The sequence below is a fragment of the Limulus polyphemus genome, unplaced genomic scaffold (genome assembly GCF_000517525.1).
Source record: "Limulus polyphemus unplaced genomic scaffold, Limulus_polyphemus-2.1.2 Scaffold1942, whole genome shotgun sequence".
Classification (NCBI taxonomy): Eukaryota; Metazoa; Arthropoda; class Merostomata; order Xiphosura; family Limulidae; genus Limulus; species Limulus polyphemus.
In genome coordinates, this window is record NW_013667552.1 from 80,882 (window position 1) to 97,443 (window position 16,562).

At 36.2% G+C, this 16,562-nt stretch overlaps 1 protein-coding gene across 1 annotated transcript in view; it reads left to right on the forward strand.

The window, feature by feature from the left end:
• Window positions 1-16,562, forward strand: part of LOC106465433 (syntaxin-binding protein 5-like) — a 146,765-nt gene that overhangs the window by 75,633 nt on the left and 54,570 nt on the right. The window contains exons 14-16 of the mRNA XM_022393333.1: window positions 6,921-6,961; window positions 13,536-13,689; window positions 14,463-14,607. Of these exons, the coding sequence (XP_022249041.1) occupies window positions 6,921-6,961; window positions 13,536-13,689; window positions 14,463-14,607 (340 nt within the window). The remainder of the gene's footprint in view (window positions 1-6,920; window positions 6,962-13,535; window positions 13,690-14,462; window positions 14,608-16,562) is intronic.

Sequence of the window (16,562 nt, forward strand, 5' to 3'; positions counted from 1 at the left end):
ATAATCATCATCAAGTGCATTCAAACTTGAAAACGTCTTCTGATTCCATGAAACTTTGTTATGATAAGAGGTCCGCTGAAGTCAGATTTGTACCTGGAGACAAGGTGTGGTTGTATAATTCCAGGAAGACCAAAGGGAAGTCTCTTAAGTTGTCTTCTCCATGGGAAGGCCCATATGACATAGTGGATCATCTCTCAGACATGACTTTCCGAATAAAATGTGGTTGGTGAGGTAAACCAAAGGTGGTGCATGCCAACAGGCTTTTGCATTATCATGGTCCAGGACATTTCAGTTGGATCGAAAGGAACAATAGAACATATGATGCTGCTGAAGATGTGTCACCTGCAAAAGCCACTGTCAAAGAAGAAACTCTACCCGGTTTAGAGAAGTGAATGGTGAAGCCTTTAATGAAGTTACTACCACTGATCTGACTGTTACCGATAATGGAACATTTCCTGATGGAGCAGAAGCCGACAAAACAGAGACCAGTACGTAAGAAGATACGTCCCATAAAATTAAGAGAGTTTGTTGAATTTTAATTTTGTGTTTGTAAATTCTGTACATTTAATCTAGTTATTGTGAATTATCTATTGGTTTAATGTAAGTGGCTATTGTTCGGGACGAACAATATTAAGGAAGGGGCATTGTTACGACAGCGAAAGTCACGTGGTGCTGGTAACACATCTTGAGATTCTCGAAGGATCTTGCCTTTTCCTAGCAACTCTAGTCTTTTCTAGGTGCCATCTATTTTAGTATATAAGCCCGTCAAATAAAGCAAAGAAGAATCGCAGATAGACAGATATAGAGACAGATAATTGAGTCACGTGAACGGTAGTGACCGTAAGTAAAGTGCGTGAATGTTGTGAATTATAGCATATGTTTAAGTTAACGTAACTGTGGAAATTCTGTGTATTGCAAAGTTATACTGAGAAAAAATAAACTAGTTTTATTTAAGAAAGGACTTGTATCGCTGAAGTTCCTTCAGAAGAATGTATACCGGAAATTAACAAACGACCAGAATTGTAAGGGGTAGAGACAAAAAGCCCTTTACTAGTCTAGTACAAAACTGCCTCTAAAATATAGATTTTTTTTTTTTCTTTCTTCTTCTCTGTCAACTGTAACTCATAAACCACAGTTCTGGATACAAGCACTTCACTAGGATGTGTCTTTTCATATCTAGAGCAGCAAGTAATCCTCGTAAGGTTAGCTACAGCTAAAGCACTAATGATGATCTCTGAGAAGTAAACTATTATGTGCATTATATGGAGGAAGATAATCTACCACATACTCCTTACCACATCATACAACATCTTAGTCACTATTTTTCTTGCTTCAAGAAGTAATGACTGCAGATTATATTATGGCTCCCTGTAGAATAGAACTGAAAAAGTTGATGAAATAGTGCCTTCCACCTACAGCCCCACTGGAAGCCAAACTTTGTTGCATAAAAAAGTGAAGAAACTAGAAATAAAAAATTTTATTATAAATTTGTAGCGATGAAGGGATGGGAAAATATCAGAAACTGGAGAGCATTTGGATGGGAGGAAACTCTGCAATACCTCTTCGTGCATTCCACCACTCATACACTGCACTCATGGGATGGATGCATATATATTTAGGTGGTGAATGCAGGAATGAGTATTGCAGGTTTTCCTCCCATCCCAAATGCTCTCTAGTCTATGATCTTTTTCCATCCCTTCATCCGATCAGACTTAGAATAAAAGTTTTGTAACTAGTTATATTGCGACAGTGTGTTTCCTTACTCAAGTGTTCAGTTGTGATGTTTGTTTTGTATTAGAGGTATATAGTGTGTTGATTTCTAGTCAAGGGCATCACTGTGATTCAGTTATGATGTCTGTTTTGTATTAGAGGTATATAGTGTGTTGATTTGTAGTCAAGGGCATCACTATGATTCAGTTATGATGTCTGTTTTGTATTAGAGCTATATAGTGTGTTGATTTGTAGTCAAGGGCATCACTGTGATTCAGTTATGATGTCTGTTTTGTATTAGAGGTATATAGTGTGTTGATTTGTAGTCAAGGGCATCACTGTGATTCAGTTATGATGTCTGTTTTGTATTAGAGCTATATAGTGTGTTGATTTGTAGTCAAGGGCATCACTATGATTCAGTTATGATGTCTGTTTTGTAAGATTAAGTTCTGAAGTACTTAACTATAGGGATCATGATGAAACAAAATGGCTGTCACAAGGATCACCCATGGTAGATATCAAGACTGTTTGTTTTAAGAGTTATTAGTTATTTTATTTAGTGATTTAATATTTAATGATTATTTGGTTTTCATAAAAAGAACGTTAAAAGTTAATTATTTTAAAGGTGATAGCTATGACAAATTTCATTATGTAACTAAGAGTTGTACGTTGTATGTGTAGTTCAGTTGTTGTAATTTGATGTCACATTACTCAGCCCCTTTGTATTTTTCTTGTTGCCTTAAGTGAGTATTGTTACATCATTGTGTCTCTTAGTTTGTATAAAGCTCTGGGCATCAGTTGGGCAGTGTGTGTATGTATAGTGGTGGTGAAAATTGTGTAGAGATTACAATCATGTACACAGATTTTGATAAATTGATAGAAAAAGGTGAGCGTCTTGGGCTGAAAGATGATGAACTATGAGAGTTTGTTAAACAACAACATGAACTAGAGAGAGAAGAGCATAGTCAGAGAAGAGAGGAAGAAAGACAAAGTAGAAAGTGAGAGAAAGGAGAGACTTGAAATAGAGAGGATAAGAAAAGAAAAAGAAAAAAGAGAGAGAAGACAGAGAGAGAAAGAATAAGAGCATAAATTGTGAAAGGAGAAAGAAGAGAGACTAGAAATAGAATAAGAGCACAAATTGAAATCATCAAGCTCCCCAACAGAAAGAAAAATAACCCCAAAATGACAATGGGGTCAGGGCCAGTGGACCAAAGCTGCCATAATTTGATGAACAGAAAGACAACATGAATGTTTTCCTGGAGAGATATGAAAGATTCTCCCTAAGTCAGAACTGGGACAAAGGACACTGGGCTGTCTGTTTTGGCCCTCTTCTCATAGGAAAAGATCTACAAGATTATGCAGGCATGATGTCAGAAGATACCATTGACTATAACAAGTTAAAAGTGGCCTTGCTGAAATGCTATGAACTTACTGAAGTAGGTTTTTGCCAGAAATTGAGAGAAGTCAAACCAGACACTGGAGGAACTGTATTTCAGTTTGTGGCACATCCACAGTGATACTTCACAAGATGGACTGGTGTGGCCAAGTGTGAAAATAGTTTTGAGGGACTGGCAGATCTATTAATATGTGAACACATGCTCAACTAACATGTCACTTTTTCTAAAGGAAATAGCACCAAAAGACATGGAAGAGATGATCAAGTTGGCAGAACAGTATATTGAAGCCCATGGAGGGAGTATAACTAGCGAGCCTAAAAATAACCAGTTAAAGTTGAAACCAGGGGAGATTGAAAAGAAATTAACAGACAAATGGGAGAAGAGATGCTATATTTGTTATAAAATAGGGCACATTACAAAGGAGTGCAAGTCCATCATGAACAAGCAAAAGCATAAATATCAACATAGAGCAACTGGAGCTACTTACAGAGATGGTACTAGCAAGAAACAAGAAAAAGTGACTGTCAGCAAGGATGCGGCTGCCAGAAGAAACAAAATAGAGACAACACGTCATACTTACTACAAGAAGGAAGTGCTATTTCCATAATTAATCAGTGCACAACTGATGGTCAGCTCAAGTTAGCAAATGGATCAACAGTATCAGCAGTGATTGGAGCATGTGACAAATATCGAGAGGTGACAACAAATCACAGCATGCCAGTAGGCGAAGGCTATGTCGGGGACAAGAAAGTGAAGGACCCACTGGGTGCTGGAGTGCAGCAATGAGAACCAGTCTAGTATCTGATGATCAGATGACGGGCAAGGTATGCTTGTGTGTTCTGATTGATGGGACAGTGAGAAATTTTTTCATTGCAAAAATAAAGGTGGATACTCCATACTACATGGGATATCTTGAAGTCGTATGTATGATGGCACCAATATTGACTTGGCAAATGTAAACATATCAGAAAATAAAAATTTGGAGGAACTAGACAAAAAGAAGACTGCTGAGACATCTTTTGTCACCACAAGAGCTCAAAGGAAGAAGAGCAAGCAAGACATCAAACCCCTGCAGGTATCAAAGAGTGACATCTCTAATGTAGGTCTGTAGGAACTGAAGAATGTGTAGAAGAAAGACCCTTCACTGCAGAAACTTTGGGAGAGTAGAGGATCAGAAAGGAGTACAGTACCAGATCTATAAAAGCAGTTCTACTGTGGAAGTTAAACCCATCAAAGGCAGTCAGAAACACTTCTTTAACAAGAAGAGGTACTTTTAGAGGTGCAGTTATTGAGGCACTCAATGAATAGGGATATGTCATTGAAATAGAATCTGAAGACATTGACTTTGTTATAGAAGATTAAAGACCTACTAGTACGAAGACCAATTGGGTGGAAATCAGACAAACCAAGATGTCAACATAAATGAAGAATTGATTGGCAAGAAAGACCTGTGGGAGCAACTGTGCCAGTAACAGATGGACCAGACAAAACAGACCTTGGGCAACACAAAATCAAGATGAAGACAAAGAATCCGGTCAAGGTAAAGCCCTACCAGATGCCTTATGAGAAGAGAGACCAATAAGGAAACTGCAAATGCTGGTGCAGACCATAGAAGGAGGCTTTATGTATGAACTGAGAACAGTCTTTGTATATATAGTAAAAAAAAATAGATCACAAATATTTTTATTGAATGGGGGTTTATTGTTGGATACACAAGACTGTTTAGTTTAACAGTTATTATTTAGTTTTTTTAGTGATTTAATATTTAATGAGTATTTGGTTTTCATAACGAGTTTTAAAAATAATTATTTTGAAGGTGATAATTATGACAAATAACTTGGTTAAGAGTCATATGGTGTGTGTGTGTGTGTTTGTGTAATTCAATTGCAATTTAATGTTACGTTACTTGAACCTTCCATATTTTTCTTGTTGCCTTAAGTAATTAATGTTGCATTGTAGCATCTCGTAGTTTTAGAAAGCTCTAAACCTCAGTTGGGCAAGGTATATATACAGGTGACCAAGTGAGGGCAAATTAAGTTAGAAAAAGTTATGTTAAAATGAAAGTGAAGTTAGATTGCGTGATTGTTAATTTAGCTGTAACAGGCAATATTTAAGGTAAGTTTCACAGTGGTATTCTAATAACAGAGATAAAGGAGAATAATTTGTCTTATCAGAGGGTGTTCTAAAGTACTTGAACCAGCCTGTGTGGACTTTTACGAAAAGGAAGTGATTATTTGAAGTTCTGGATACAACAGTGGTTATCCATGGGGTAACATAAGTGAATGTATTGCAGACTGTGCAGTAAGAAACAGAATAGACAAAACTAATTTGTCTTGTCAATTGGCTTCTAAAACAATTGAACCAGCTTGTGTGGACTTTTGACAAAAAATAATAATTATTTAAAAGTTTTAGATACAACAGTGATACCCTATAGTGTGAATAATTTTAGTACATACATTTGACTTGTTTTGAATATATTATTTTAAAACAAGTGGATTGTTTACTGTCCACTTATTGTTTGAATTTATTGCTAACAAGTCACAGACACCCACTGTAAAGAATCTGGCCCCATAAAACCTGACATCCCATTTAAAACCACCTTTAATATGTTTCAATATTAACAATGACTATATCTCAGTGCTGGTTGAGCAAAACTAAAGTTTATTGGACATATAAAGCCACCTAATTTGCTATATACGTGTTTATGGAGTGAATTAAAATTCACAGTATCAACAAATTTTCATTCTTGATGTTAGAAAAACATGTAGGTTCAAGAAGTCTTGATAGAAATGAATAAAAACCCAATAAACCGAGCACTTTCGAAAAGAAGACCTTTCTTTCTCAGGGACAAACTGTAAGTATGTAAGTAGCTATTTCAGACAAGCATACAGCAAAATTACGAACCTTATTGCTCTATTTCTTTTACAGAAATCTTTAGTCTGGGGTCCCAATGATTCCTTTCTTGTACCAAAAAGGATACTAATATACATATAATGCTTGGAGATGGCTTGATGATGACAAAACCTTGTTGAAACATTGTACATTTGCTGTTATGTTAAACTTATATTAATGTTTTTCTTCATTACCCATTCAAGCTGTCTCCAAGCGTTATTAGTCTCAAAGTGGGTTCCTCGTCATTGAATTAATATACATATATAAAAATGGATGTTGCCTTACTTTGGGCATATTGTTAGATTTGAGGGTAGGTTGGTAGAGATCCTGATGAATAATAAAATCAACATTGGTATACATATGCTCCACTTTGTTATTGCTGGTGCAGAAAAATGTAGCTAATAAAAAGGAAACAAAAGAGTATAAATTTTTAAATTTGATAATGATAAGTAAGGATTGATATACATATGTAAACTAGCTAGCTACAGTAATATACAAAGTTTTAAAGCTAGAAAAGGTATTGAAAGATGAAAGTCAAAACAACAAAAACTCAGTTACCTAAAATTAAAAATTTTTTATCCATACTTTGGCTCAGAATAACATAATTACAATGATTTACCAAATATATAGGTTAAGTTTAATGTGCTACATAATTTGTTGATTTGTAGTCATGGATATTACCATGATTCAGGTATGTTTTTTTTGTATTATATAGGTTAAGTTAATATTCTACATAGTGTTGAGTTGTATTAAAAAGTATCACTGTGGTTCATTTAAACTGTCTGTTTTGTATCAGAATTATATAGGTTAGGCTTATTATTACGTATAGTGTATTGATTTTTAGTCAAGGATATTACCGTGGTTTAGTTATGATGTCTATTTTATATTAAAGAGTTACATTATACATGTTTATTTTTATAGACATGCTGATGGCTCCTTAAAGTTTTGGGATGCCTCCTCAGGTAAGAATACATAAGAAAAATATATAACTTGTTAAGTTGCCTGGAGGTTAGGGCCCTCAACTTGCTATCTGTGGGTTATGGAATCAAAACCTGGTGCCATGGAGTGTTATATTGTAATGATCAGTCCAGTTATTGGTTGGTTAAGTGGTGGATGCAAATGGCTATTTGCTTTCCCTCTGGTAGGCAGTTACAAAGTAGGGATGATGCTACATAGCCTTAATAGTAGCTTTTCCTTTAACAAAAACAAGTAAAATTTGTTAAACTGTGTAATCATAGGTGAGTCTAGAATAATTTGTTAATACTTCAATTTTCACCATTTAATAAATAACTTTTTTCAGCATGATCAGGATTTCTTCATCTCTTTGTGTATATATAACTTTGAAAGATATTTCAATAAAATTCTATTTATAGATACCAGTTGTATATTTATGCTGGTAGTAATCTGATCTCTGTTGGGTTCTATACCAGAAAAATGTAATTTCTTAGAAAAATTATAAAATTTTTGTAATTTATTTAGGATATTTTAATTAATAGTTTTAGAATACTCCTCAAGAATAATGAAAGTTTCCGATAAGGTACTCTGTCTCCACTCACAAGATTAGGTTTTTCGTTTTGTGCAGCCATCTATTTGTGAACCTTTTCAGAAATGCACGCTACAAAACTTCATTCTCCCTCTGTTGGGATCCAAAGTTCAAAAAAATCTCTCATGCAAATCATCATGTGTCACCTCTTCACCAATAGGAGAGCACTACTATCACGTGAAGCATGTTACTCCCTCTACATGTTACTACCAAACTATCACTTCGAAGTTTTGTAGAAGACACAAGCACCAGAAGATTGTGGGGAGTACAGGTAGGAAGTGTGAGAAAAGGGAAGTAACTTTCAAAAATACATTTTCATTTAGGAAAATTGTAACTTCCAATAAGGTACTCTCTCTCCTCTCACAAAATTTGCTTGAATCCCACATTGGAATGGTGGAGTGACTGGTGCAAGGGAAGCAGAGGCATATCCAGAGGATACCCCCTGAAATGAGAGAAAAAAATCAGGTGATCTAAGGAGGGGTGCTGCACCACATCTGAGCCTCTTCACCAGGAACATCAACATATCGGAAAGACCATGCATGACAAACATTGAAGGGAGCACATCCATGTGAGAGAGGGTAGTTTGTGTGATCTTAAACAGTAATAAGAATCACTGAATCCCACAATGGGAAGTGAGGATGTGTCCCGGGTGTAGAGTGGCTAGGGCACAGGAACTCACAGGGTAGCCTAATGCCAGGGATGCAGGTATGTGTCATCCGTAATCCGAGGAAAGTCCGTTGCATGTGCTCAAAACCAGCCTGAAACGACCCCATGTTGGTAACAACCTCATCACCCGATGATGGAAAACCCAGAACACAAGTGGAAACAGGCTACATAAACCTTCTGTGACCCACAACACAAAAGACAAGTCAAGATGGAAGATAGACAACCCAAAACCTATGTGAGGACTTATGTGATTGATTCACTAGATCTCCAAAACCTCACTCACTGGGTACCGACATCTATGTGAGGGTAGGAGGAGGGCACCAAATCGGAGAGGTTAATTGCATTTTCAAATCTCAACTCTGGGAAATATTTACTCATCCAGAGGATCTTATAACTCCATCTACACCAGCAGAACAACACTGCCCTACTCTGAACTGAATGGTTATAGCCATCTTTGTGGAATCCATCCAGCAGGTATTCCCCATAGTCAAACATCCCAGTGGCTTAAAACTGGTAAGTGGTAAAGACTCTAGTACTCCACTGGAAGAAAGGGGGAAAAATGAGGTGGAGAGTCTGGAGAGACTGCAACACCTGAGACAGTGCAATAAGTGATCATCAAACTCTATTTTGAAAAGCAGACCACACTGATTTATTCAATCTAGGCATGGCAGGGAAGGGCAGCAATTCCCTTCTTTACTCATGCTGTCCATGGGTAGTACAGTCTGGGATGGGCATATTATGATGCAATTATCACAAGGAATTTACACTCTTGTGATCTTGTGAAACACCCCATCTCCAGGGTGAGGGTACAAAGCCATGGAAAATGTATAAGAATTATTATGGCTTACAGTGTAGATTTGAAAGAAAGATGTCTGTGAATGGTTATAGCCATCAAAGTGGAACCCATTCTGAGTACAGTGAGAACATCTGGTCAGGCACCACTCACCACAGAGCGGGGTCCAAAGTGTAGCTGAAGCAGGGACCTCTGAACGAAAAGAAAGCATTTTTGAGGAATTACCTCATGTCACAGCCGTGCCAAATTCTGTAGAATAGCTGCAGATTGAAGAATCCTTCTCATAGAGCCACTTGAGAAACTGAGGTACAGGCAATTGTTGGGTGAGAAGTCTGGAAACCCCAAGTTAATGCCCTAGAGTGATAAATGCTCCATTTGCATTGATAGACAGCCAAAAAAGAAGGGCAAATGGAACAGGCTAAATGTGGAGCTATTCTATGAGAGACATCTGAACTTCTTGCCAAGGACCTGATAAAAGTCAGGCATGAAATAGGAGGATGGAAGGCTCAGGATGGAGTGCTAGTGACTGGGGTTGACAGAGCAGGCCAGGACAGAAGGGAAGAGGAAGAACCACCTGTAGTTGGAGCAACTGAGAAAACCAAGGTTGAGCAGGCCAGTATGGAGCAATCAGAAGGAGAGTGCATGGAGTGGCATAGATGAGGGAAAGCACCTGATGAAGTGAAAGGATGGGAGGGTAAACATAAATAAACAGCTGAGACCAATCATGGCTCAAGGCATCGACAGTCAACGCCTGAGGATGGGGACTGGGTACCAAAACTGAGGTAATTATTGATTGAGGGCAGTGGCAAAGGCATCGATATGGGGTATACCCAGATGCAGACAGAGGCACCAAAAAACAGTAGGATGCAGGGACCACTCCATGGGATATACACATGATCTGGTCAGAAAAGACGATTGGCTATGAGATTTAAAGCACTCGGTACATGACACACCATCAAATGGATGTTATGTGTGTAGGCCCAATAAAGAAGATCCATAGTAAAAAAAACAAAGGGATGTGGACCTGATGCCACCTTGGTGATTGATATAAACCACAGTGGTAGAATTGTCAGAATGGATCATAACCAGCTGGAAGCTGGCAAGAGGTAGAAAGTGATCAAAAGCCCATCACACAGCTAAGAGTTTAAGAACATTGAAGTAAAGAGAACTCTCCTTCACACACCCAAAACCTCCTGGAGATCCACCCAGGTACCATTGCTCTGAAGGGGTGCATCCATGAACAGATGTAAATCTGGCCACAGAGGAGAAAGCAGGACCCCACTGACATGTGGGTCCTGTTCAACCACCAATGGAGATCATCTACAAGGGAATGGATATAGAAGTATCCTAGGCACGGTTCCATTGAAGAAACTGCATAAAGACCCTGCCCAGGGGTATGAGAAGGGTAATGGTGAACCACATCCCCAAAAGTGAAAGAATCTCACAAACTGTAAGTGAGGGAGTTTTCTGAATGGTCTGTTTCATAGAATGGAACTAGAGAGGAGAAGGTTGGGCCCAATTGAGATGGGTTTTGAGGAAAGGTATTAGATAGGATGAAGGAAAGACTTCTTTAATTTGACCAACCATCTCACCTGCATAGCTTCAGCCAGGAGCTGACAAGTGTGACAGGCTGATTTCCATTTGGAATGAGCAAGAAGAAGCCAGTCATCCCTATAAAAATGGAAGCACAACCCAATGGCATGAATATGTCAAGGAAAAGAGCAGACCATACAACAAAACATGTATGGTGCTGAAGCTAGATCAAAAGGTAAGGCACAAAACTGGTACACAACCCCTCAATGAACAAACCAAAGATATGGATGGGAATGTTCCACCACAGAAATGTGTAGGTAAGCATTGGAAATGCCCACCAAAGAGAAAGGTATGTCTCCATGGTAAAGCAAGGAGTGTGAACATACTGATCAAGACAGGATGCCAGTCTCGAGTCTTCTTGGAAACCACAAACAGGTGGGAGTAAAATCCCCCTGAACCTGGTGGAGCTGGTTCAATAGCCTGTTGTGCTGTGAAGTTTGGAACTGCCTCTGACAGATGCTGGTGTGTCAAGGGATCCTGAGGAGAAGGAGAGGTAATGGGAACACTAGATAAGGGAGGATGAGAGAGAAAGGGGTTAATGTATCCCTCTGAGAGCACTCTATTAATCCAGACATTGGTGAGGCAAGTTCCCCATCAGTGAACAAAATTCAATAAACGAGCCCCCCAATGGTCCAGAACTGACCATGTAGTCACTGATACTGTTGGCAGATTGTGCATTGTCAATTAAATCATCAAACCATGGCACCACAGAAAGATGTTGAGAAGGAGAAGGTCAGGGGACAGAAGTCAGTGCTGTGCTCAGTCCCAACTGTAACAAACAAGCTACCAAGTTAGTAAGGGTAGAAGGTTGATGGGCCAAGGCCACTCTAAAGATTAATGGAACTGAGTCAAACACATAATACAGCAAAAATAGTCTGGTGACAGGTCTGTACCAACACTACATCACGGCCCAAGAGGTCCCAAGAAACAAACAAACAAACCACATTTGAAGCGCGAGAGTCAAAGACAACAGATGAGCCAATGTAGAAGTAAGGATGGAGAGGGTTTCAGCACAAAATCCCTCAGGGTTCCTGTGAAGAGTCCTTGACTGAAGGTGAAGGGAAGAAAGGTACCTTAACAGGGTCATGAGGGTGAAGGTGAGAAAACTGGGCTTGGTTATGTTGAACAGGGTGTTCTGGGCTAGCCCACCAAACAGGAAGAACCAACCCTAACATCTGTTAGTCGAGAAAGGGAAAGTCCGCCCGATGATAAGCAAGGACAGACTGATCCAAAGTCAATAGAGGACAAGGCATATTAAATGCCCTCCCCCAGTTGAGAGGCAAGTTGTTTCACATAGACTAAATATTGGGGAACAGGGGAAATACTAAATAGGGTCGGGAAGTTGTTTCATGTAAGAGGGAAGGTCTAGAGTCATAAGATATAAGAGACAAAACACAACATACCTGAGAGATAAAGTCTGAAAAGACCAATGACTGATGAGCTGAATCATCAGGTTGTATAAGGAAAATCATGGCAAACACCGAGGGGGGGGGGACAAACGATTAAAATAGTCTTCATCCTAGCCCAACCTGAAAGGCTCAGGAGGAAGTTAGGTCGAAGTAGGCAAAAGAGGTTGGCTTATATATCGCTCGATCTCCCAGAAAATGAGTGACGATATATCCCCTGATGGGTCTTCCGCACCTGTAACTGAAAATACAGCATCAGACACTGGCAAAGTACCAAAAGTGGTGACTGTTACTTTGGAATTCCTGAGTGGGAAACATGAGGAAGTAATGTTTTATTAAAATATTCATTCCACAAATGTGAAGTGTAGTAAATAAAGTGTAAAAAATGTCCATATGAAAAAAAATAAACCACTTCAAGGTAACTGAACAATGTAAAAAAGAATATCTGAATTTGACAGTTTGGTAATTTCATTTAGGAAAATTATAACCAACATTTACTTCAATTTAATGTCATTGTTCAAGAAAATAGATTCACAAATTGAAATATGTATAATTAATTTATGTTTTAGTGGGCTTTGTTTAAAGTAGAATACATTTTAATTTGTTATTATATAGCATAGTAGCTTTTGTTGACTTAAACAATTCACATACTATAAATTATAGACATTTTATTTTAATGTTTGAGTAAAGTCAGCTAGTTCATTATTACTGAATCTTATTATAATGTGATGTATATGTCCAAAACTCGAATCTTGGAAACTATTACACTGATCATCACCAATCATAACTGGGTAATATTTTTATAAATAGGCAATGTTTTTATAGCTGAGTAATAAATTTAAGAATTGAAATTTCCACAAAAATGATATGTTTCAGATTTAACCAATAAAAATTATAAAAAAGGAGAAAGTTTCAAATATAAAACAATCAAAAGACAAGCTTTAAAAAATTATTTGTTTTTTCTTTAGTCAAAATCTCATGAGTGTTGCTGCAGAAAAGCAAGGCACTTTCATTGATAACGGTGTCTACAAAGAAATACTTCAATAAAATCTACTCTGTGATGTAATGCTGTGATGATAGCTCATTTTTAAACTAAGATTTCAATAAAATCCTTTTTCTCATGGATGGTGAACATTATTGAATGTCAAGTATGAGTACATTGTTGTAGAACTGTCAGACAATTCCAGATAAAACCACAGGCCCAACAGCCTTCTGCAGGAGCGAGCAATTATACTTGCCCGGAGGGTGGGTATTTCTGCTAGTTTCTCTTAACTTAGCTTTATACACTTATGCAAATGTGAATAAGCAAAACCTACATTAATCTAGATATTTCATCCTTTTGTGCCTTGGGCCACATAAACTAGAGCACATGTACCACTATAATTGAATTTTGGAGCTTCTAGGGCTTTACTATAGAAAATATAAGTATTTTTCATTCAGGATTTATAATGAATATTCTATTTATTTTAAATTGTTTTAAACATTTAGTACTTTGCCTGAAGAAAAGTAATCATCATAAACATTTACTCTTTTAGTTTCCCTTCAGTTTCTATACAAATTGAAGTCTTCCAAAGTTTTTGAACAACCAAAGGCAGAAAATACAGATTACCAGGAAGATGAGCCATTTGCTATTGAACAGATTTGTCTTTGTTCAGAGAGCAGAATTCTGTGTGTAGCTGGAGCGTCCCCGTGACCTCGATGACGCAACAATATCTATCATTTTTCATTTACTGCATGGTAGCAACATTTTAATGCAATATTGCATTTTATTTTTCAGTCATTTATAATTCTACTCAATAGAAAACTTTTATGTAAAATTATAATTTTAAATGTATGCATCATTAGAATATTTCACTGTCTGATATTTCAGAATGCCAGGCTGTTGACAAAAAAGAAAGTCAGTTACGTTATCAGTGCACAGTCAAACTGTGAAAATGTCGAAGTTAAAGTCAAAAGAAATTGGCTGTTATTTATAGTACAGCTGTAATTAAAACAGAGACATTGTTAAAAAAATCTGGTGTTCTGTATGTCATGACTTTGCCAAAGATAAATCATCTTTGTTTCCCAGTGGAACAGAAAATATTAAAAAGAAATTTGCTAAAATACATTTTTTGTCAACACTTCAAAGTGATGCATTGAAAATTCAAAAAGCAAAAATGTGTATTGACAAAAAATTAAAGCAACAGTTATGCTAAAGGGTTTGAACCAAATGAAAAAGGGTACTGTTGAGAAAATGTTTAAGTTGTTCCAAAATGCTTTTAACGTTGCCTTTTATGAGGAGTTTTTTACACATTTTGCATAATTATTAGACTTACAGAATTTAAATGGTCTAGATACTGGAAAGAGCTACAAAAATGATAAGCAGTGCAAGTTTTTTATTGACAAAATAACAGGAATATATCATGATGAACTGAAAAATATATTGAAAACTCTCACTATTTTTCTGTTTTGTGTCACTCAAGTACTGACAAAAGTAATTTAGAAAAGGAAAGAGTTTATGTGAGAACTATGTATGAAAGAAATCCAAAAATGTTATATCTCAAGCTATTTGATCTTAAAAGCACAAAAGCTGATGGCGCTGTTCAGGCCTTATATGAAGCCTTTCAAGTTAGTTAAATCAGCTAGCTTTAAAATTGTAATATTCAACTTTCTCCACAACTGTACAAGTTTTACATCGAAATATCAATGAATCTGCTAAAAAACACAAGAAATGACTTTAACGTAGATTTATCAGAAACAAACCATAAATGATCCACTGAAACTTCAACAGAAAATAAATGGTAATAGAACTAATTTAACAGAAACTAATAATAAATTACTTTATTGCAGCTTTAACAAGAATAAAAAATAAACTACCTTTCTTATATTCAGTAACATAACAGGGCCATTTGTTCTTTCTCAACATGTGCTCAGTCAATTTGGTCAACCAGATGACCTCTTTGTACTCGATTAAAGTATTTACAGATTTGAAACTACTAACTTTTAATATAGTATGTATAGCATAAAAACTTAGCTAGTAATCCATATTTTAATGGTATATACGTTTTAAGATTTTAATTTTATAAGGCAAAATTTAAAGAAATCCTGAATTTTCCCTAGTGTGGCAAGTGACATTTTCTCAAGGCACGTCCTCTTCTTTATTTTATCTACCACCCCTAGATTACAGAGCTATCAAATAGAAAATCAGGCCCCTCTTACCACACCCACTTGTCACACCCTCTCTTTCAGGATTTGTGAATAGTTCTCTCTTACATTTAATTCTATATTACCTGTAACCAATATAAAATCAAGGTTTTCATCTATCAAATAGCATAATATAATACATTGTGTTCTGAACAGATCATTGTCAATTTCTCTTTTAATACAATGCACAGCTAGAAAGCCAGAAAAATTGTAATTGTTAGAAGAAAACGTCTGCTTCTTGCATGTTATTATTCTATGTTCTTTGGTACATTATTTAATTAACTAAAAATTACTTAATGCACTACTACTATTAGTCTAAAAAAGTAGGATTAAGTTTAATCGACAGTTGACAGGAAAAAAAAAGAATACTCATATAAGTACTTTATTTCTTGTTTTTAATGTTTATTCTACATATATTATTATATAAGTAACTAAAATGTAAAAAAAGGGATCTCTTTAAGCTAGTAAGGTTAGATTAGGTAAAATAAATAATAATAATATAATTTATAATAATATAATAAAGAAATTTCACGAGCATTTGAGTTCCACATTCCCAAGTGATTTACAAGTTACAATGGCACGAATAGTTGTTAGTCATGGTTCAAAGGGCAATAAAACAATAAAATATAATCATAAATAGATGTATACTGTTACGAGTTTAAAGCTACTTAAGATAAACAAATGTAGTTTCATGTTACAAGTTGAAGTAATTCTTGAAAGAAAAAAGGGTAATTTATGGTTACGAGGTCAGTCAAATTGACCAATGCCATTTAGAGTTATGGTAGAGAAAATAACAGTTAAATTACAAGGTATTACTGAAAACAAAAGTTTGAAGTGTATTTAGGAAGTTTTAGAGATTACACAAATGAAATTTGATATTTTTGAGATGAAGTATTTTTAAAGCACTTTGCACATGGACTAGTAAAAAAAAAATACTCAATATCTTCACAGACAAATCTTTTTTAGTATATTTAAAGTGTTTCATTAAAAAATATGACTTTTTGTATGTGAAAGACTTATAATGTTTACTGAAAGACTGCCAAATGTTGTAAAGACATACATACTATATCAAAGCTAGTAGTATCAAATCTACAAAGACTAATTGAGCACAAAGAGGTCATGTGGTCGGTCAAATCGACCGAGCCCGCGTTTATAAAGTTACTATATAAATCTATAATCAAGTAACAATAAAAGTAATAGATGCTTTTGTAGCTTCAAAAAATAACAACAAATGAATGAATTAGCTATAACCTTTAGAGAAATGGACAGTTAAAAACTTACTGTAACTTGACAGTCAGTTTCTTGTTGGTTGAAAGTGAACATAATAACATGAGACCCTTGGTGTGGCGCCCTCTAGTTTCTAGAACTATCTTGGTTCT